The sequence below is a fragment of the Anomaloglossus baeobatrachus genome, chromosome 4, assembly GCF_048569485.1.
Source record: "Anomaloglossus baeobatrachus isolate aAnoBae1 chromosome 4, aAnoBae1.hap1, whole genome shotgun sequence".
NCBI classification, from domain to species: Eukaryota; Metazoa; Chordata; class Amphibia; order Anura; family Aromobatidae; genus Anomaloglossus; species Anomaloglossus baeobatrachus.
This window is the reverse complement of record NC_134356.1, coordinates 483,465,362-483,487,652: the sequence shown is the minus strand read 5'-3', so window position 1 is coordinate 483,487,652 and position 22,291 is coordinate 483,465,362. Positions and strand designations below refer to the sequence as shown.

Genomic DNA, 22,291 nt, shown 5'->3' with positions numbered 1-22,291 from the left:
GTTACAGAAGAAAGTGGTTGGTTCTCTATATTAGCAAGTGACAGCGGGGCGGGGCCTCATGGTAAGAGCGAGCGCAGGTATGGAGGTGACCAGGAGCCGGGCACTGCCGCCTCTCCGGAGACCGGGCACAGCGGGCACCGTGCAGCTCAGGAAGAGGAAGTCCAAGCTGTACAGTAAGGACGGCGAGGACGCGGCAGCAGGTAGGAGGAAGGGCCGTGTATCCACAGGGGGCAGCGCTCCAGTGTGTATGACTGCGGGGGGGTGGGCAGCGCTCCAGTGTGTCCGACTGCAGGGGGGGCAGCGCTCCAGTGTGTCCGACTGCAGGGGGGGCAGCGCTCCAGTGTGTATGACTGCAGGGGGGGCAGCGCTCCAGTGTGTATGACTGCAGGGGGGGGGGCAGCGCTCCAGTGTGTATGACTGCAGGGGGGGGGGCAGCGCTCCAGTGTGTCCGACTGCAGGGGGGGCAGCGCTCCAGTGTGTATGACTGCAGGGGGGGCAGCGCTCCAGTGTGTATGACTGCAGGGGGGGCAGCGCTCCAGTGTGTATGACTGCAGGGGGGGCAGCGCTCCAGTGTGTATGACTGCAGGGGGGGGGGCAGCGCTCCAGTGTGTATGACTGCAGGGGGGGGGGCAGCGCTCCAGTGTGTATGACTGCAGGGGGGGGGGCAGCGCTCCAGTGTGTATGACTGCAGGGGGGGGGGCAGCGCTCCAGTGTGTATGACTGCAGGGGGGGGGGCAGCGCTCCAGTGTGTATGACTGCAGGGGGGGGGGGCAGCGCTCCAGTGTGTATGACTGCAGGGGGGGCAGCGCTCCAGTGTGTATGACTGCAGGGGGGGGGGGCAGCGCTCCAGTGTGTATGACTGCAGGGGGGGCAGCGCTCCAGTGTGTATGACTGCAGGGGGGGGGGGCAGCGCTCCAGTGTGTATGACTGCAGGGGGGGGGGGCAGCGCTCCAGTGTGTATGACTGCAGGGGGGGGGGGGCAGCGCTCCAGTGTGTATGACTGCAGGGGGGGGGGGCAGCGCTCCAGTGTGTATGACTGCAGGGGGGGGGGGCAGCGCTCCAGTGTGTCCGACTGCAGGGGGGGCAGCGCTCCAGTGTGTCCGACTGCAGGGGGGGCAGCGCTCCAGTGTGTCCGACTGCAGGGGGGGCAGCGCTCCAGTGTGTCCGACTGCAGGGGGGGCAGCGCTCCAGTGTGTATGACTGCAGGGGGGGGGGGGGGGGCAGCGCTCCAGTGTGTATGACTGCGGGGGGGTGGGCAGCGCTCCAGTGTGTCCGACTGCAGGGGGGGGCAGCGCTCCAGTGTGTATGACTGCAGGGGGGGCAGCGCTCCAGTGTGTATGACTGCAGGGGGGGCAGCGCTCCAGTGTGTATGACTGCAGGGGGGGGGGCAGCGCTCCAGTGTGTATGACTGCAGGGGGGGGGGCAGCGCTCCAGTGTGTCCGACTGCAGGGGGGGCAGCGCTCCAGTGTGTATGACTGCAGGGGGGGCAGCGCTCCAGTGTGTATGACTGCAGGGGGGGCAGCGCTCCAGTGTGTATGACTGCAGGGGGGGGCAGCGCTCCAGTGTGTCCGACTGCAGGGGGGGCAGCGCTCCAGTGTGTCCGACTGCAGGGGGGGGCAGCGCTCCAGTGTGTCCGACTGCAGGGGGGGGGGGGGGGGGCAGCGCTCCAGTGTGCCCGACTGCAGGGGGGGGGGGGGCAGCGCTCCAGTGTGCCCGACTGCAGGGGGGGGGGGCAGCGCTCCAGTGTGTCCGACTGCAGGGGGGGGGGCAGCGCTCCAGTGTGTCCGACTGCAGGGGGGGGGCAGCGCTCCAGTGTGTCCGACTGCAGGGGGGGGGGGCAGCGCTCCAGTGTGTCCGACTGCAGGGGGGGGGGCAGCGCTCCAGTGTGTCCGACTGCAGGGGGGGGGGGCAGCGCTCCAGTGTGTCCGACTGCAGGGGGGGGGGGGCAGCGCTCCAGTGTGTCCGACTGCAGGGGGGGGGGGCAGCGCTCCAGTGTGTCCGACTGCAGGGGGGGGGGGCAGTGCTCCAGTGTGTCCGACTGCAGGGGGGGGGCAGCGCTCCAGTGTGTCCGACTGCAGGGGGGGGGCAGCGCTCCAGTGTGTCCGACTGCAGGGGGGGGGCAGCGCTCCAGTGTGTCCGACTGCAGGGGGGGGGGGCAGCGCTCCAGTGTGTCCGACTGCAGGGGGGGGGGCAGCGCTCCAGTGTGTCCGACTGCAGGGGGGGGCAGCGCTCCAGTGTTGTCCGACTGCAGGGGGGGGGCAGCGCTCCAGTGTGTCCGACTGCAGGGGGGGGGGCAGCGCTCCAGTGTGTCCGACTGCAGGGGGGGGGGCAGCGCTCCAGTGTGTCCGACTGCAGGGGGGGGGGCAGCGCTCCAGTGTGTCCGACTGCAGGGGGGGGCAGCGCTCCAGTGTGTCCGACTGCAGGGGGGGGGCAGCGCTCCAGTGTGTCCGACTGCAGGGGGGGGGCAGCGCTCCAGTGTGTCCGACTGCAGGGGGGGGCAGCGCTCCAGTGTGTCCGACTGCAGGGGGGGGGCCGGCGCTCCAGTGTGTCCGACTGCAGGGGGGGGGGGGGGCCGGCGCTCCAGTGTGTCCGACTGCAGGGGGGGGGGGCAGCGCTCCAGTGTGTCCGACTGCAGGGGGGGGCAGCGCTCCAGTGTGTCCGACTGCAGGGGGGGCAGCGCTCCAGTGTGTCCGACTGCAGGGGGGGGGCAGCGCTCCAGTGTGTCCGACTGCAGGGGGGGGGGGGGGGGCAGCGCTCCAGTGTGTCCGACTGCAGGGGGGGGGGGGGGCAGCGCTCCAGTGTGTCCGACTGCAGGGGGGGGGGGGGGGCAGCGCTCCAGTGTGTCCGACTGCAGGGGGGGGGGGGGGCAGCGCTCCAGTGTGTCCGACTGCAGGGGGGGGGGGCAGCGCTCCAGTGTGTCCGACTGCAGGGGGGGGGCAGCGCTCCAGTGTGTCCGACTGCAGGGGGGGGCAGCGCTCCAGTGTGTCCGACTGCAGGGGGGGGGGCAGCGCTCCAGTGTGTCCGACTGCAGGGGGGGGCAGCGCTCCAGTGTGTCCGACTGCAGGGGGGGGCAGCGCTCCAGTGTGTCCGACTGCAGGGGGGGGGGTCAGCGCTCCAGTGTGTCCGACTGCAGGGGGGGGGGCAGCGCTCCAGTGTGTGTCCGATTGCAGGGGGGGGGGGGGGGCGGCGCTCCAGTGTGTCCGACTGCAGGGGGGGGGCCGGCGCTCCTGTATGTCCGACTGCAGGGGGGGGGGGGGGGCAGCTCCTCTTTGTCTTTTGTTTTTTTTAAACCTTGTCCTGTGTTGGGTTGTGACTGGCGTCTCTTGTTTTTCCCCCACAGGTCTCTTGGGAGAAAATGTCTACTTTGTGTTATTCGCACTGGCGTTTCGGGTCATTAACTGCAGTTTGGTGCGGACCAGCTTTGTCCCTGATGAATACTGGCAGTCCCTAGAAGTGGCGCATAATATGACTTTCCAATATCCTTTAGTGAAATGGCGGTATTATTTATCAGATGAGACTTTACAGAAGTCTACACCCAGCACGTTACAGCCCCTATCTCCATTATACTGGTGCTTGCACATTGCTATGGAGGGCAGTTATTACCTGGATCATCCGCCATTGATGCTGCTTCTCACTTGTACACAGTGACTTTACCCACGACGCAGGTTGCACGGCCAATGATTACTACGCAGCTGCTATATTGCAGCATAATGACAGTGAATGGGGGCGCTCTGTGAGCCGCCCAATACTATGACTGCAACAGGCAAGTCTCAAAAAGTTAGAATCAGTTGGCTTATTCATGACTTGCTTGGCACAGTACCCCGCGGGTCACAGTGTGCCCCAATCACCAGCACTACACTGCAACGTAGCAGCGGCATAAAGCGATCTTTGGATTTTTGACCTGTGATGTGACCAAAGTCACTTTGTAGTCCTGGACGTATGGGTTAAAATAATTCCAAGTGTGAATTCTTGCGAGATTTAACTTAACAATGGTAATTATGGCTATTTAACATGGGAGTGGAATGAAGGTTTGAGAGGGTTCACATACCCCCTGCTGTTTGCCGCGGTTTACAAAGTTTTACATTGGTTTGGCCAAGATGATGTCTCTTTTCTGGTAAGTGTAAAGACGTTTAGGATATTTAGAACACCTAGAGACTGGTATTATTGATGCCGGTGAGGAGATGGGCTGGCATCAGACGCTCCGGACTCTTGAGTATGACTTGTCATGAATTAGGAGCGTTGGACGAGCGGCATGAACCTATGTGGGCCCCTGCCTAAAATCCTCAATCTCTGCTGGAGTAAGATTTGTGGCATTGCCGGTGCCCATCATAAATTCATGAACGGCGATTGCTACACCCACGTCCTGCCCCAGCTCGGCCTTAGTCAGACCTGGATGAAATTAGCATGAAAAAAGACATAATTTTAGTGCAGCCGCCAGTTACGCCAAAATTGTGACTTTTCAAAGCTTTTTATACCAGAATATTGACGTAAAAGCACTGATGAATGGAGCTCAATGTTTTTCGAATCATCATGACTTCTAGAGAATGTCATTAATGGTGAATCTTCCTGATGCCGTATCCGCAAGTGACAGGATTTGATGACGTTTGCTCCAGTGTTTTAGAGAAGCCATAGTCCTTGTAACCAGAGGTGGGTGTTGTGCTCCGATAGTTGTGTATTTCCCTTCTGGCCACACATGACTGACAGATGCTGCCCTACTTGTATAAAAGCGTGCAGCACTAGGCTCGGCCCCTGGCTCTAAATCATGGAGACCATGATCTTACTGCCAGGTTCTGGTTTCTTACATTTAGGCCCCTTTCAGACGTCCATGTTTCAGGTACGTGTGACATCCGTTTTTAACACGCATGTCACCTATACCCATGTTATTCTATGGTGTTACCCACACATCTATGTTTTCACACGGACCGTGTGACCCTGCTTGGCCCTACATGGAGACATGTCCTTTTTTTCTCTGGCATCACAGGTGTCGCATGGATCGCACACTGATATGATCCGTGTGACATCAGTGTGACACGTACCGGAGAAAACACGCCTCTTCTTTGTCGCTCCATTGGGAGACCCAGACAATTGGGTGTATAGCTTCTGCCTCCGGAGGCCACACAAAGTATTACACTTAAAAGTGTAAACCCCTCCCCTCTGCCTATACACCCCCCCCGTGCATCACGGGCTCCTCAGTTTTTATGCTTTGTGTTGAAGGAGGCACACATGCACGCAAGCTCCACAATTTAGTCAGCAGCAGCTGCTGACTATATCGGATGGAAGAAAAGAGGGCCCATAACAGGGCCCCCGGCATGCTCCCTTCTCACCCCACTCTGGTCGGCGGTGCTGTTAAGGTTGAGGTACCCATTGCGGGTACAAAGGCTGGAGCCACATGCTGTTTTCCTTCCCCATCCCTTAGGGGCTCTGGGTGAAGTGGGATCCTAATCGGTCACCAGGCACTGGGACCGTGCTCCCTCCGCAGCCCCTGGGGGAATCTGCTGGACAGGAGACCGGGTATCATCAGGGACAGGCCCTGCTCCTCTGAGGTACTCTGTGTCCCCTTGGGGACGGCGCATAGAGCGCCTGTCTAATGGACGCTGCAGCAGCTGCTGGTTGTGTTTGTGCGCCGGGACTACCGCGCTGACCGCGCTTGTTTGCCGGCCGCGCTTATAACTTTAGTCCCCGGCTTTTGCGGCCTAGTACCGCATATTCCCGCCCCCGGGCCTGCCAGTCAGGGGTAAGGGCGGGACGCTGCACTGGACGTCAGCGCTGAGGGCTGGAGCATACTTAGTATCCTCCTCCCCCCTCACTGAGCACCGTGGGGCACCAGATTCCCGCACTTTCTAAGGCACGCCCACGGCTCCCTCCTCCTCTCAGAACGCTGGCAGCCATTCCTATCAGCACTTCTGACGCTGGAGAACTTCAGAGACGAGCTCCACAGCTCTGGGAGGCACAGGCAGGGAATCTGGTGGTCACACAAACGCTAAGGGCGGTCGGTAAGCCGCACCTGTTACTAGGTGCTTGCCCCCCTGGGTGCCGAAGTGTATATTTATATGCTTATATTGTATACATTTACTCTGTACGGCCGCACTAGTGCTTTGGCTATATACCCTCTCTGATTGCTCTAAGAGGAGACAACAGCATGTCGTCCGCAAAAAGCAAGGGTGCCAAGGCACAGGCTTACTTTGCAACCTGTACCTCATGTGCGGCTATGCTACCTGCAGGTTCCACCTACCCTCATTGTGTGCAATGCTCGGCCCCTGTGACACTCACTCAGCCGGAGCCTCTGCCACTGGTGGGACCCTCGGCCCAGGTGGAACCACCTGCTGCCACTGTCCAGGTGATAGGGACAGAGTTTGCAGTATTCGCTGACAAACTTTCTGAGTCTATGGATAAATGGTCTGCTAAGATACTAGAAGCTTTGCAGTCCAGACCTGTAACACAGGCCCCGGGCACTGTTGAACCTTTTCCCTCAGACCCCCCTCGGTCGGCGCAGCAAAGTGCTCCTGGGGCGACTCATAGGTCCCACGGTGAGGACTCCGACACGGACCGCAGTCCCAGACCGGCTAAGCGGGCTCGCCGGGAGCTTCCCTCGACTTCATCACAGTGTTCAGGGTCTCAGCATGAGGACTCTCTGGAGGATGAAGCGGAGGTGGCAGATCAGGGCTCTGATTCTGACGCCGCTCTCAACCTTGATACACCTGAAGGGGACGCCATAGTAAACGACCTTATAGCGTCCATCAATCAGGTGTTGGATCTTTCTCCTCCAACTCCTCAGATTGAGGAGTCAGCTTCTTCGGTCCTTTCGGCCCTCAGCCAGGTCTCAATTCTCCTCGTCAAAAAAGGCAGATATCCAGCATCAAGGAGAGCAGTAGATTAAAACTTGCTTTTATTTCGACAAGTAAAAACAAAATGTGGTCCAGAGAGCACAGAGGCACAAGTATTAAGCGTGTAAACCAACGCGTTTCGACCAGAGCGTCTTATTCATGGCATGTGAGTTACCCCAAAACTGATACCATATAAAGGAGGCACACATTGTACGTCATTGGTAAGGCTAAGTGCTTAATTAAAATTAAAAACAGGTGCAAGTCCCGGTGCAATATAGACATATGGGACTGGAGTAAAAACATGTGAGTGGAAAACCGCAGTCAGAAGAACAACATATATATTAACATATAAGTATGAAAATAAAACACAGATAGAGATTATAAATTATAGTTAACAGAGGATTAAATTGAAAACAGAAAAGTCGGTATGCATCAGTACATGTATATGCTTCTTTTTTTATAATAAATTGTAATGAAACATTGAGGGGGGAAAAAAGAAATCGTTTCAACCTGTTGTAGGACTAGAATGTGCTGGACATCTGGACTATGCGGTATTATAGTACAAAGTCCAAAAATCCAGCCTGATTCCTCCATTGATGAATTCACTTTAGAGATTCAGTTAGTGGCTTGGCCGATACTAATGAATGTGAATGGGTCCAAGAATTTACTATGGACATTTATGAAACTGCTGTGAAACGGCCATGATAATATCTGCACTGACAATCAAGGCATCCAGCAAAAGCCACACGAGTCTTGAAAGTAACCGACTCGTAATGTATCATGTATAGTGAATCCAACATAAGGTGATTCCCCTTTGATGGATTATAAAACATAAGTTACATTCAATATAGATTTAGATGTTATATATGAAACTTATGTGGATAGAAGTAGTTTATTTGATTGTTTTTAGCAGGTTTACTCCCTGTGGAATGATTATATACACAACGGGAGGATTACTCACAAGACAGCAAATTTCAGTTTATCCATGTATCGGATTAAACCTATAAATATTTGCAAAGCTATTGGCATACATGGCAAAAAATTAGTTTCACATGATTCATATATATTGAAAAAACTTTTTTTGTTGTATGAAATAGTAGGATATATTGTTTATATTTTTTGCATAAATAATTTTGTTATAGTGACAACATGACATTGGGAAAGAGGAACGTATAATGCGTGGATGATCTTATTGGAAATAACTGTTATAAATTATCATTGTTATTTTTGATAGGTTGCTTGGGAGTATTGCAAAATTAAATCCTGCCGGATGTTCAGACCGTGCGGTATCCTGGTACCAAGTCTGTTTATAATCTCTATCTGTGTTTTATTTTCATACTTATATGTTAATATATATGTTGTTCTTCTGACTGCGGTTTTCCACTCACATGTTTTTACTCCAGTCCCATATGTCTATATTGCACCGGGACTTGCACCTGTTTTTAATTTTAATTAAGCACTTAGCCTTACCAATGACGTACAATGTGTGCCTCCTTTATATGGTATCAGTTTTGGGGTAACTCACATGCCATGAATAAGACGCTCTGGTCGAAACGCGTTGGTTTACACGCTTAATACTTGTGCCTCTGTGCTCTCTGGACCACATTTTGTTTTTACTTGTCGAAATAAAAGCAAGTTTTAATCTACTGCTCTCCTTGATGCTGGATATCTGCCTTTTTTGAAGTTGTCTTTCCGCCCGGGCCTGGGCGTTCCCTGCATCGGTTGGAGTCCGGGAGTGAAGAGGGGTGAGCTGACTTTGGTTCTTGTTCACTCAATTCTCCTCGTCCAACAGGCCACAGAAGGGTCAGAGGAACTCTGATTCATGGCGGTCTAAGTCACGTCCTAAAAAGACCGCCGGAGGAACCGCTCCCAAAGCGGCCTCCTCATGACTTTCGGCCTCCCCAAACCGCATCCTCGGTCGGTGGCAGGCTCTCCCGCTTTTGCGACGCCTGGTTGCCACATGTCCAAGACCGATGGGTGAGAGACATTCTGTCTCACGGTTACAGGATAGAGTTCCGCTCTCGTCCTCCGACTCGTTTCTTCAGAACATCTCCGCCCCCCGAGCGAGCTGATGCTCTTCTTCAGGCGGTGAGCACTCTGAAGGCAGAAGGAGTGGTGATCCCTGTTCCCCTTCAGCAATGGGGTCACGGTTTTTACTCCAACTTGTTTGTGGTGCCAAAAAAGGACGGATCTTTCCGTCCCGTTCTGGACCTCAAACTGCTCAACAAACACGTGAAAACCAGGCGGTTCCGGATGGAATCTCTCCGCTCCGTCATCGCCTCGATGTCCCAAGGAGACTTCCTAGCATCAATCGACATCAGGGATGCTTATCTCCACGTGCCGATTGCACCAGAGCATCAACGCTTCCTGCGTTTCGCCATCGGGGACGAACACCTTCAGTTCGTGGCGCTGCCTTTCGGCCTGGCGACAGCCCCACGGGTCTTCACCAAGGTCATGGCAACAGTGATAGCAGTCCTACACTCTCAGGGACACTCGGTGATCCCTTACTTAGACGATCTCCTTGTCAAGGCCCCCTCTCGGGTGGCATGCCAACACAGCCTGAACATTGCTCTGGAGACTCTCCAGAGATTCGGGTGGATCATCAATTTCCCAAAGTCAAAATTGACACCGACCCAATCGCTGACATATCTCGGGATGGAGTTTCATACTCTCTCAGCGATAGTGAAACTTCCGCTGGACAAACAGCGTTCACTACGGACAGGGGTGCAATCTCTCCTTCGAGCCCAGTCGCACCCCTTGAGGCGCCTCATGCACTTCCTAGGGAAGATGGTGGCAGCAATGGAGGCAGTTCCATTTGCGCAGTTTCATCTGCGTCCACTTCAATGGGACATTCTCCGCAAATGGGACAGGAAGTCGACGTCCCTCGACAGGAACGTCTCCCTTTCTCGGGCAGCCAAGGCCTCCCTTCAGTGGTGGCTTCTTCCCACTTCTTTGTCGAAGGGGAAATCATTCCTACCCCCATCCTGGGCTGTGGTCACGACGGACGCGAGTCTGTCAGGGTGGGGAGCGGTCTTCCTCCACCACAGGGCTCAGGGTACCTGGACTCAGCCAGAGTCCTCCCTTCAGATCAATGTTCTGGAGATAAGGGCAGTGTATCTAGCCCTAAAGGCGTTCCAGCCGTGGCTGTAAGGCAGGCAGATCCGAATTCAGTCGGACAACGCCACGGCGGTGGCATACATCAACCACCAAGGCGGCACACGCAGTCGGCAAGCCTTCCAGGAAGTTCGTCGGATTCTGCTGTGGGTGGAAGCCACAGCCTCCACCATCTCCGCAGTTCACATCCCGGGCGTAGAAAACTGGGAAGCAGACTTTCTCAGTCGCCAGGGCATGGACGCAGGGGAATGGTCTCTTCACCCGGACGTGTTTCAAGAGATCTGTTGCCGCTGGGGGAAGCCGGACGTCGACCTAATGGCGTCCCGGCACAACAACAAGGTCCCGGCATTCATGGCACGGTCTCAAGATCACAGAGCTCTGGCGGCAGACGCATTAGTTCAGGATTGGTCGCAGTTTCGGCTGCCTTATGTATTTCCTCCTCTGGCACTACTGCCCAGAGTATTACGCAAGATCAGGTCCGACTGCCGCCGCGCCATCCTCATCGCCCCAGACTGGCCGAGGAGGTCGTGGTACCCGGATCTGTGGCATCTCACGGTGGGTCAACCGTCGGCACTACCAGACCGTCCAGACTTACTGTCTCAAGGGCCATTTTTCCATCTGAATTCTGCGCCCCTCAACCTGACTGTGTGGCCATTGAGTCCTGGATCCTAGCGTCTTCAGGGTTATCTCAAGAGGTCATTGCCACTATGAGACAGGCCAGGAAACCAACGTCCGCCAAGATCTACCACAGGACGTGGAGGATCTTCTTATCCTGGTGTTCTGATCAGGGTTTTACTCCCTGCCCACTTTTCTGTCCTTCCTTCAATCCGGAATGGAAAAGGGTTTGTCTCTCGGCTCTATTAAGGGACAAGTCTCGGCGCTCTCTGTGTTTTTTCAAAAGCGTCTAGCCAGGCTTCCGCAGGTCCGCACGTTCCTGCAGGGAGTTTGCCACATAGTCCCTCCTTACAAGCGTCCGCTAGAACCCTGGGATCTGAACAGGGTGCTAACGGCTCTTCAGAAACCACCTTTCGAGCCAATGAGAGATATTTCTCTTTCACGCCTTTCGCAGAAGGTGGTCTTCCTAGTGGCAGTCACATCACTTCGGAGAGTGTCTGAGTTAGCTGCACTGTCATGCAAAGCCCCCTTCCTGGTGTTTCACCAGGACAAGGTGGTTCTGCGTCCGGTTCCGGAATTTCTCCCTAAGGTGGTATCCCCTTTTCATCTCAATCAGGATATCTCCTTACCTTCTTTTTGCCCTCATCCAGTTCACCAATGTGAAAAGGATTTGCACTTGTTAGATCTTGTGAGAGCACTTAGACTCTACATTTCTCGTACGGCGCCCCTGCGCCGCTCGGATGCGCTCTTTGTCCTTGTCGCTGGCCAGCGTAAGGGGTCGCAGGCTTCCAAGTCAACCTTGGCTCGGTGGATCAAGGAACCAATTCTTGAAGCCTACCGTTCTTCTGGGCTTCAGGTTCCTTCAGGGCTGAAAGCCCATTCTACCAGAGCCGTGGGTGCGTCCTGGGCATTGCGGCACCAGGCTACGGCTCAGCAGGTGTGTCAGGCGGCTACCTGGTCGAGTCTGCACACTTTCACGAAACACTATCAGGTGCATGCCTATGCTTCGGCAGATGCCAGCCTAGGTAGGCGAGTCCTTCAGGCGGCGGTTGCCCACCTGTAGGAAGGGGCCGTTTTACGGCTCTATTTCGAGGTATTATTTTACCCACCCAGGGACTGCTTTTGGACGTCCCAATTGTCTGGGTCTCCCAATGGAGCGACAAAGAAGAAGGGAATTTTGTTTACTTACCGTAAATTCCTTTTCTTCTAGCTCCTATTGGGAGACCCAGCACCCGCCCCTGTTCCCTTCGGGCTGTTGTTCTTTTGTGTACACATGTTGTTCATATTGAATTGTTCTGGGTTCATGGTTTCAGTTCTCCGAACATCCTTCGGATTGAATTTACCTTAGACCAATTTATAAGTTTCCTCCTTCCTGCTTTTGCACCAAAACTGAGGAGCCCGTGATGCACGGGAGGGTGTATAGGCAGAGGGGAGGGGTTACACTTTTTAAAGTGTAATACTTAGTGTGGCCTCCGGAGGCAGAAGCTATACACCCAATTGTCTGGGTCTCCCAATAGGAGCTAGAAGAAAAGGAATTTACGGTAAGTAAACAAAATTCCCTTCTTTGTAATAAAAAGATTTTCTATATTCACCTGTATCCAGCGCGGTTTTCTTCAGCTCTGCTGCCTCCTGCATCTGATCCCCACTCATTATATTCATTGATTATTCACTGGACCTCGGATTTGCAAGTTGGAGCATTGCTGGAGACAGCATCAGGGACAGCATCACCGGTGACAGGTGAGTATCCAGCAAGCACTGTGTGTGCAGTGATGTCAAGGAGGTTATTGGAGTTCTTAATGAACTCTGATGAACCCGTGAAGTCATCGTCGTGACACCCGCTGTGTTGTGGGGGTGTCATCAGGGTGTCATCCGAGTTCATTGGGAACTCTGACGACCTCCTGGACGTCGCTGCACACAGTGTTTGCTGGATACTCTTCCTGTCCCCGGTGATGCTGTACCTGGCGGACGATTCTGTCCCCGGCGATGCTTCAGCTTCCAGGTCAGAGGTCTAGAATAATCAGTGAATATAATGAGTGGGGGTCAGAAGCAGGAGACAGCATACCTGAAGAATACAGCACTGGATACAGGTGAATATAGAAAATATTTTTGTTAAAAAGACATGTCACATGTATGCAAACATGGATGTGACACGTATGACCATACCCATGCTTGTGGCCTGTACATGATTAAACACTGACATCTGAAAGGGGCCTTATGGAGTCCTCTCTTCTACCACTCCTGTCTTCTACCTCCCTCCTATTTCGGCAGTGTATATTACAGCAAGTTCTTTACGTACCTGCTTTTTTTTTTTTTTTTACTGTAGCGTAGTTTTGTTTTTTTCTTCTATACAAATATGGTTTCACACTCTAAATAACAAGGTCTCAGGATCTTCTGATTTTGGCATCACGCGGTGTTTCCTGCGACCTAACTTCCGTTTTTTTCCAGTACAGAAGAACGCTTCTTGGGTCGGCGTGGTATTTGTGCCCTCTGTAGGGCGCTGCTGATTATGAGCTATGCCAGCCTTCTTTTTTGCTTATTTATTACTGTGATGAGCTGGCCAGCCCCCTTCACATACAGCGCTGTGATATACCAGCACAGGAAATGCTCTGCTGCCTCAAACCCAAGCTGGAAGTGAGGCCGACCATTGCCGATATCGGCAGATCAGGAAACCATTGTTTGAGTCATTTTTTACACGTTCAACCCAATAATAGCAGTGCAGTTTTTCGTTTTTGCTCTCATTTTTCCTTTTCACCAGCTATAACTATTTTTTTTTTTTTCCTGCTGACAAAGCCATATGATGGCTTGTTTTTTTGTGGAACAGGTTTAACCTGTTAGTTTGGGACTTCGCACACCGATCGTTGCTGTTGGTGGCAGATGCCAGCTGTTTATGATAGCTGGCATGTGCCCTGTGAGGAGCGGGCTTCTGGACCCTAAAGTCCCTGACATGGTCCATAACACGTATCTCCTTCATGGGGCGTTATAGGCAACTATCACTTTTAGGTCTTTCTGACAGTCCATGGCTCATACAGGCTACAGAATAATACAAAGCACTTCCGTAGTTTCCTTCCACCACATGAGCTGAGCCCAGTTGAGCAAAGGCTAAGGGACATGACAGTTATCTAAAAGCTTCTGCCCCTCGGTTTTTGTGGTCGGTTGACACTTGGACACACAGTGATCAAGACTTGGGAAATGTCTCAGTGATCAGAAGTATGGTAGGCATTACAGATCATTTTTAAAACGAGAAATTCCCTTTTAATGTGTAACTCCATCTTAGTTGCATAATGGAAACGTTACATACTAAGAACGTTGTTTCACCACTTGCTGTGCCATAAACTGGGTCTGACTGGCAGAAATCTCAGGCTGTGTTCACACTGAGGTTTTTTCTTATGCGATCAAAATAACATGAGTTTTCTCGTGGAAGTCTCTTCAGTAAACGCTCGCTCCTTTTGTGGGGCGTTGTCCGATTTCTAAAATGTATTGGACACTTTTTAAAGTGTTTTGTTAGGGTTATTTCTTTGTCGCTCCATTGGGAGACCCAGACAATTGGGTGTATAGCTTCTGCCTCCGGAGGCCACACAAAGTATTACACTTAAAAGTGTAAAGCCCCTCCCCTTCTGCCTATACACCCCCCGTGCCTCACGGGCTTCTCAGTTTTTTTATGCTTTGTGCGAAGGAGGCTGACATCCACGCATAGCTCCACATCTTAGTCAGCAGCAGCTGCTGACTATGTCGGATGGAAGAAAAGAGGGCCCATAACAGGGCCCCCAGCATGCTCCCTTCTCACCCCACTCTGGTCGGCGGTGCTGTTAAGGTTGAGGTACCCATTGCGGGTACATAGGCAGGAGCCACATGCTGTTTTCCTTCCCCATCCCTTAATGGGCTCTGGGTGAAGTGGGATCCTAATCGGTCTCCAGGCACTGGGACCGTGCTCCCTCCGCAGCCCCTGGGGAATCTGCTGGACAGGAGCCGGGTATCGTCAGGGACAAGGCCCTGCTACTGTGAGGTACTCTGTGTCCCCCCTGGGGGACCGCGCATGGAGCGCTTGTGCCATACACACTGCAGCACTGCTGGGTGTGTTAGTGCGCCGGGGACTACCGCGCCGGCCGCGCTTATTTGCCGGCCGCGCTTATAACTTTAGTCCCCGGCTTTTGCGGCCTAGTATCGCATATTCCCGCCCCCAGGCCTGCCAGTCAGGGGAAGGGCGGGACGCTGCACAGGACGTCAGCGCTGAGGGCTGGAGCATACTTTGTATCCTCCTCCCCCCTCACTCAGCACAGTGGGGCATCAGATTCCCGCACTTTCTGGGGCACGCCCACGGCCCCCTCCTCCCCACAGAACGCCGGCAGCCATTCCTGTCAGCACTTCTGACGCTGGAGAGGAGAGACAATACGGCTCTGGGAGGCCCAGGCAGGGAATCTGGTGATCACACAACCGCTTTGAGCGGTCGGTAAGCAGCACCTGGGTGCTGGCCCCACTGAGTGCCGAAGTGTACATATATATATATGCTTATATGCTATACATTTACACTGTACGGTCGCACTGTTGATTTTTGGCTATATACTCTCCTGGATTGTACTCAGAGGAGACAACAGCATGTCGTCCGCAAAAAGCAAGGGTGCCAAAGCACAGGCTTACTTTGCAACCTGTACCTCATGTGCGGCTATACTACCGGCAGGTTCCACCGATCCTCATTGTGTGCAATGCTCGGCCCCTGTGGCACTCACTCAGCTGGAGCCTCTGCTACTGGTGGCCCAGGTGGAACCACCTGCTACCACTGTCCAGGTGACAGGGACGGAGTTTGCAGTATTTGCTGACAAACTGTCTGAGAGTATGGATAAATGGTCTGCTAAGATACTAGAAGCCTTACAGTCCAGACCGGTGACTCAGGCCACGGGCACTGTTGAATCATTGACCCCAGGCCCCCCTCAGTTGGAGCAGCAAAGTGCTCCTGGGGTGACCCATAGGTCCCAGGGTGAGGTCTCTGACACGGACCGCAGTCCCAGGCCGCCTAAGCGGGCTCGCTGGGAAATTCCCTCGACTTCATCACACTGTTCGGGCTCTCAGCAGGAGGACTCTCTGGATGATGAAGCGGAGGTAGCAGATCAGGATTCTGATCCTGAGGCCGCTCTCAACCTAGATACACCTGAAGGTGACGCCATAGTGAATGACCTTATAGCGACCATCAATCAGGTGTTGGATATTTCTCCCCCAGCTCCTCCAATTGAGGAGTCAGCTTCTCAGCAGGAGAAATTCCGTTTCAGGTTTCCCAAGCGTACATTGAGTACGTTTCTGGATCACTCTGACTTCAGAGAGGCAGTCCAGAAACACCGAGCTTGTCCAGATAAGCGTTTTTCCAAGCGCCTTAAGGATACACGTTATCCCTTCCCCCCCTGACGTTGTCAAGGGCTGGGCTCAGTGTCCCAAGGTGGATCCTCCAGTCTCCAGACTGGCGGCTAGATCCATAGTTGCAGTGGAAGATGGGGCTTCACTCAAAGATGCCACTGACAGACAGATGGAGCTCTGGTTGAAATCCATCTATGAAGCTATCGGCGCGTCTTTTGCTCCAGCATTCGCAGCCGTATGGGCACTCCAAGCTATCTCAGCTTGTCATGCGCAGATTAATGCAGTCACACGTACGTCTGCTCCGCAAGTGGTGTCCTTAACCTCTCAGGCGTCGGCGTTTGCGTCCTACGCCATTAATGCTGTCCTGGACTCTGCGAGCCGTATGGCGGTAGCATCCGCCAATTCGGTGGCAGTCCGCAGGGCCATGTGGCTACGTGAATGGAAGGCAGACACTGCTTCCAAAAATTTCTTAACCGGTTTGCCATTTTCTGGCGACCGTCTGTTTGGTGAGCGATTGGATGAAATCATTAAACAATCCAAGGGAAAGGACTCGTCCTTACCCCAGTCCAAACCAAACAGACCTCAACCACGGAAGGTACAATCGAGGTTTCGGTCCTTTCGGTCCGCGGGCAGGTCTCAATTCTCCTCGTCCAAAAGGCCTCAGAAGGATCAGAGGAACTCCGATTCATGGCGGTCTAAGTCACGTCCTAAATAGACCGCCGGGGGAACCGCTCCCAAAGCGGCCTCCTCATGACTTTCGGCCTCCTCACACCGCATCCTCGGTCGGTGGCAGGCTTTCCCGCTTTTGCGACGCCTGGCTGCCACAGGTAAAAGACCGTTGGGTGAGAGACATTCTGTCTCACGGTTACAGGATAGAGTTCAACTCTCGTCCTCCGACTCGGTTCTTCAGAACATCTTCGCCCCCGAGCGAGCCGATGCTCTTCTTCAGGCGGTATGCACTCTGAAGGCAGAAGGAGTGGTGATCCCTGTTCCTTTTCAGCAACAGGGTCACGGTTTTTACTCCAACTTGTTCGTGGTGCCGAAAAAGGACGGATCCTTCCGTCCTGTTCTGGACCCAAAACTGCTCAACAAACATGTAAAAACCAGGCGGTTCCGGATGGAATCGCTCCGCTCCGTCATCGCCTCAATGTCCCAAGGAGATTTCCTAGCATCAATCGACATCAATGATGCTTATCTCCACGTACCGATTGCTCAAGAGCATCAGCGCTTCCTGCGTTTCGCCATAGGGGACGAACACCTTCAGTTCGTGGCACTGCCTTTCGGCTTGGCGACAGCCCCACGGGTCTTCACCAAGGTCATGGCAACAGTAGTAGCAGTTCTGCACTCTCAGGGACACTCGGTGATCCCTTACTTAGACGATCTGCTTGTCAAGGCACCCTCTCAAGTGGCATGCCAACACAGCCTGAGCATTGCTCTAGAGACTCTCCAGAGTTTCGGGTGGATCATCAATTTTCCAAAGTCAAATCTGACACCGGCCCAATCACTGACATATCTTGGCATGGAGTTTCATACTCTCTCAGCGATAGTGAAGCTTCCGCTGGACAAACAGCGTTCACTACAGACAGGGGTGCAATCTCTCCTTCAAGGCCAGTCACACCCCTTGCGGCGCCTCATGCACTTCCTAGGGAAGATGGTAGCAGCAATGGAGGCAGTTCCTTTTGCGCAGTTTCATCTGCGTCCACTTCAATGGGACATTCTCCGCAAATGGGACAGGAAGTCGACGTCCCTCGACAGGAACGTCTCCCTTTCTCGGGCAGCCAAGGCTTCCCTTCAGTGGTGGCTTCTTCCCACTTCTCTGTCGAAGGGGAAATCCTTCCTGCCCCCATCCTGGGCTGGGGTCACGCAGAGCTCTGGCGGCAGACGCTTTAGTTCAGGATTGGTCGCAGTTTCAACTCCCTTATGTGTTTCCTCCTCTGGCACTGTTGCCCAGAGTGTTACGCAAGATCAGGTCCGACTGCCGCCGCGCCATCCTCGTCGCTCCAGACTGGCCGAGGAGGTCGTGGTACCCGGATCTGTGGCATCTCACGGTGGGCCAACCGTGGGCACTACCAGACCGACCAGACTTGCTGTCTCAAGGGCCATTTTTCCATCTGAATTCTGCGGCCCTCAACCTGACTGTGTGGCCATTGAGTCCTGGATCCTAGCGTCTTCAGGGTTATCTCAAGAGGTCATTGCCACTATGAGACAGGCTAGGAAACCAACGTCCGCCAAGATCTACCACAGGACGTGGAGGATATTCTTATCTTGGTGCTCTGATCGGGGTTTTTCTCCCTGGCCATTTGCCTTGCCCACTTTTCTTTCCTTCCTTCAATCCGGATTGGAAAAAGGTTTGTCGCTCGGCTCCCTTAAGGGACAAGTCTCAGTGCTCTCTGTGTTCTTTCAGAAGCGCCTAGCCAGACTTCCACAGGTACGCACGTTCCTGCAGGGGGTTTGTCACATAGTCCCTCCTTACAAGCGGCCGTTAGAACCCTGGGATCTGAACAGGGTGATGATGGCTCTTCAGAAACCACCTTTCGAGCCAATGAGGGATATTCCTCTCTCACGCCTTTCGCAGAAAGTGGCCTTCCTAGTAGCAGTCACATCACTTCGGAGAGTGTCTGAGCTAGCAGCGCTGTCATGCAAAGCCCCTTTCCTGGTGTTTCACCAGGACAAGGTGGTTCTGCATCCGGTTCCGGAATTTCTCCCTAAGGTGGTATCCCCCTTTCATCTCAATCAGGATATCTCCTTACCCTCTTTTTGTCCTCATCCAGTTCACCAATGTGAAAGGGATTTGCACTTGTTAGATCTGGTGAGAGCACTCAGACTCTACATTTCTCGTACGGCGCCCCTGCGCCGCTCGGATGCACTCTTTGTCCTTGTCGCTGGCCAGCGTAAAGGGTCACAGGCTTCCAAATCAACCCTGGCTCGGTGGATCAAGGAACCTATTCTCGAAGCTTACCGATCTTCTGGGCTTCCGGTTCCCTCAGGGCTAAGGGCCCATTCTACCAGAGCCGTGGGTGCGTCCTGGGCTTTGCGGCACCAGGCTACGGCTCAGCAGGTGTGTCAGGCAGCTACCTGGTCGAGCCTGCACACTTTCACGAAACACTATCAGGTGCATACCTATGCTTCGGCAGATGCCAGCCTAGGTAGGCGAGTCCTTCAGGCGGCGGTTGCCCACCTGTAGGAAGGGGCCGTTTTACGGCTCTATTTCGAGGTATTATTTTACCCACCCAGGGACTGCTTTTGGACGTCCCAATTGTCTGGGTCTCCCAATGGAGCGACAAAGAAGGGAATTTTGTTTACTTACCGTAAATTCCTTTTCTTCTAGCTCCAATTGGGAGACCCAGCACCCGCCCCTGTTCCCTTCGGGCTGTTGTTCTTTGTGTACACATGTTGTTCATGTTCAATAGTTTCAGTTCTCCGAAATTTCTTCGGACTGAATTTACTTTAAACCAATTTATAACTTTTCCTCCTTCTTGCTTTTGCACCAAAACTGAGGAGCCCGTGATGCACGGGAGGGTGTATAGGCAGAGGGGAGGGGTTACACTTTTTAAAGTGTAATACTTTGTGTGGCCTCCGGAGGCAGAAGCTATACACCCAATTGTCTGGGTCTCCCAATTGGAGCTAGAAGAAAAGGAATTTACGGTAAGTAAACAAAATTCCCTTCTTTTACAGTCTTGATTACACAATGCCTAGATTCTTCAGGACCCACTTTATTACCATCAGGTGTTTTTAAAGCTGCTCAAAAGCCTGAACATAAAAGGAGTAAGGTTATATGCACACGATCAAGACCCCCTGTGTCCTGCACACGGCGAGTCCTGACCTGCAGGGCCGCAAGTCTCCGCAGCTGTTCTTGCCCACGAGCCGCGCTCAGGCAGTTGCGTTCTCTATTCTCCCTGCGGAGAACACTTGCGTCTCCATAACACAGAATTGACATTCTTGCAGGTCTGAGAGCCGCACCGCAGATCAGGTTTCGCTATGGGCCGTAACAGAACAGTGTGCTGGAGATTTCTAGAAATCCCATCCACTGTGCTTGTACTGTTCAGTGTTTTGGACACAGCTGACACGCGCTGCCTCCATAACACTGTAAACCCTGATTGTAGGCACGCAGCCTAAATCGTAAAATTGAAAAGAAATTATTTTGAGTGTTTTGCAAGCTTTTTTTTCTAGCATTTTTAGTAACGCAGTCACACAAAAAAAAATGCAGGAAAAAGACTGTGTAAACATACCTTTACAACTGACACCCACTTATTGCAGGAGTGCGGTGTCAAAGCCCCGTGGTGAAGTCTCCATTAAAGTCAATGAAAAATACAGAAACCAATATGCTCCAGTCGATTACATTTTCATGGCATATTGGAAGGGATGAGCAAATTGTTTCCCCATAGAGCTTAGGAGGGTTTTTCAATACTTTGAAAGAGACTTGTAGGTGACTCTTTAGAAGGATGTGAGTCGCTCTGCCGGGTACTTGTGTACCGGAGTCTCATATGATCTCAGGAGGCTCTACACACTTTTTAGATATGATGCTGCCTTTTCACCTTCCATCTCCATTTCAGCATCTTGGAAATATTTCTTTACAGAATATAAATATCTTAAATGTTTACTTTTCTTTTTCTCAGAATTAAGGTGGTGTCACCATAGTGACAATGACGTCGCTGCTAAGTCACCATTTTCTGTGACGTAGCAGCGACGTCCCGTCGCTGTGTGTGACATCCAGCAACGAGCTGGCCTCTGCTGTGAGGTCGCCGGTCGTTGCTGAATTTCCTGCTTCATTTTTTGGACGTTGCTCTCCCGCTGTGAAGCACACATCGCTGTGTGTGACAGCGAGAGAGCGACGAACTGAAGGGAGCAGGGAGCCGGCGTCTGGCAGCCTACGGTAAGCTGCAACCATGGTAAACATCGGGTAACCAAGAAGCCCTTTTCTTGGTTACCCGATATTTACCTTAGTTACTAGCGTCCGCCGCTCTCACGCTCCCTGCATACGTAGCTGGAGTACACATCGGGTAATTAACCCGATGTGTACTCTGGCTAGGAGTGCAGAGAACAGGGAGCCGGCACTAGCAGCGTGAGAGCGGCGGACGCTAGTAACTAAGGTAAATATCGGGTAACCAAGAGAAGTGCTTTCCTTGGTTACCCGATATTTACCTTAGTTACGCTTCCACACGTTGCTGGTCACTGGTGAGATCTGCCTGTTTAACAGCTCACCAGCGACCATGTAACGACGCAGCAGCGATCCTGATAAGGTCAGATCGCTGGTCGTGATCGCTGCTGCGTCGCTAAAGTGTGACACCACCTTTAGGACATTGCGGAGCTACATCTTGTTTATGCTGATAGTCATTGACACACTCTTTCTTCTTTTGCAGATTTGGTTTCCTAGAGTGATCCAGGCCGTGCTCTCCGGCATCGCAGATGTGAAACTGTACAGTGTAGTCAGACAAGTGGAAAATTCAAACGTGGCAAAATGGGTGGTATGTGTTCATAAGTGCCAGCGTCCACTGCCTCATGTAATGCCTGGTGTGATCAACCTCTTAAGGGCCACGTGATTTTTATTTTGGAGGGTTTTTTTCTTTTTTCTTATATACTAGCAAAATAACCTCAGCTTCACTTGCAGAAAATTATTAAATTTATTGGTTACAATTCCTAAGGTTACATTTTCAATTTCACCCTGAAATTTACATCTTCAGTGTTTTTAAAATGAGTTTTCTTTATCGTTCCTTTGGGAGACCCAGACCATGGGTGTTTAGCTTCTGCCTCCGGAGGACACACAAAGTACTACACTTAAAAGTGTAGCTCCTCCCTCTGAGCTTATACACCCCCTGGTAGCCAGTCCTAGCCAGTTTATCGCTTTGTGTTCAGGAGGTCATACATCCACACATGCATTCTCATCTGATTGTTTGACTTTTGGAAAGAGTTTGAAGAAAAGCGGGTCCATGTCTGGACTCTCGGCATGTCCCTTCTCACCCCACTGTGTCGGCGGTGTTGTTAAGGTTGATTTACAAGGCTGGAGCCTTACATGCCGCGCTCCTTCACCATCCCTTCTGGGCTCTGGCTTGAAGTGGGAGCCAGCACGGTCTCCATGCCTGGCAGGAGACCGGTCTCCATCCACAGCCCCTTGAGGATTCTGTTGGACCGGAGCACTCATCCCCAGGGACATGGCCCTGCGTCTCAGCAGCTAAGTACCTGAGACGTTTATGTTGGGGGTCCCGGTTCTTTATTGTAAGGGGAGAGTATGCTGTATGTGATTGTTTTTAACTTTTCCGGCGGGTTCTCCAGCTTTTTTGCCTGAGAACCGCGCCGATGGTGCCTGCTTGTCGGCCTCGCCGCTTAAATTTAGGCCCCGGCTTCGCCGGAGGCCTAGTTTCGTTTTCCTGCCCTCGCATGTCACTCATGCAGAGGGA

At 53.2% G+C, this 22,291-nt stretch overlaps 1 protein-coding gene across 2 annotated transcripts in view; it reads left to right on the top strand.

The window, feature by feature from the left end:
* The first annotated feature begins 2 nt into the window (after positions 1 to 2).
* PIGB (phosphatidylinositol glycan anchor biosynthesis class B) overlaps positions 3 to 22,291 on the top strand; it is a 56,820-nt gene continuing 34,531 nt past the window's right edge. The window contains exons 1-4 of one of the 2 annotated variants that reach the window (XM_075345756.1): positions 3 to 200; positions 3,341 to 3,476; positions 3,997 to 4,114; positions 21,257 to 21,361. In XM_075345756.1, coding sequence (XP_075201871.1) covers positions 59 to 200; positions 3,341 to 3,476; positions 3,997 to 4,114; positions 21,257 to 21,361 — 501 coding nt within the window. In that variant the 5' untranslated portion in view covers positions 3 to 58. The remainder of the gene's footprint in view (positions 201 to 3,340; positions 3,477 to 3,996; positions 4,115 to 21,256; positions 21,362 to 22,291) is intronic. The other variant, XM_075345758.1, reaches the window with a different exon arrangement.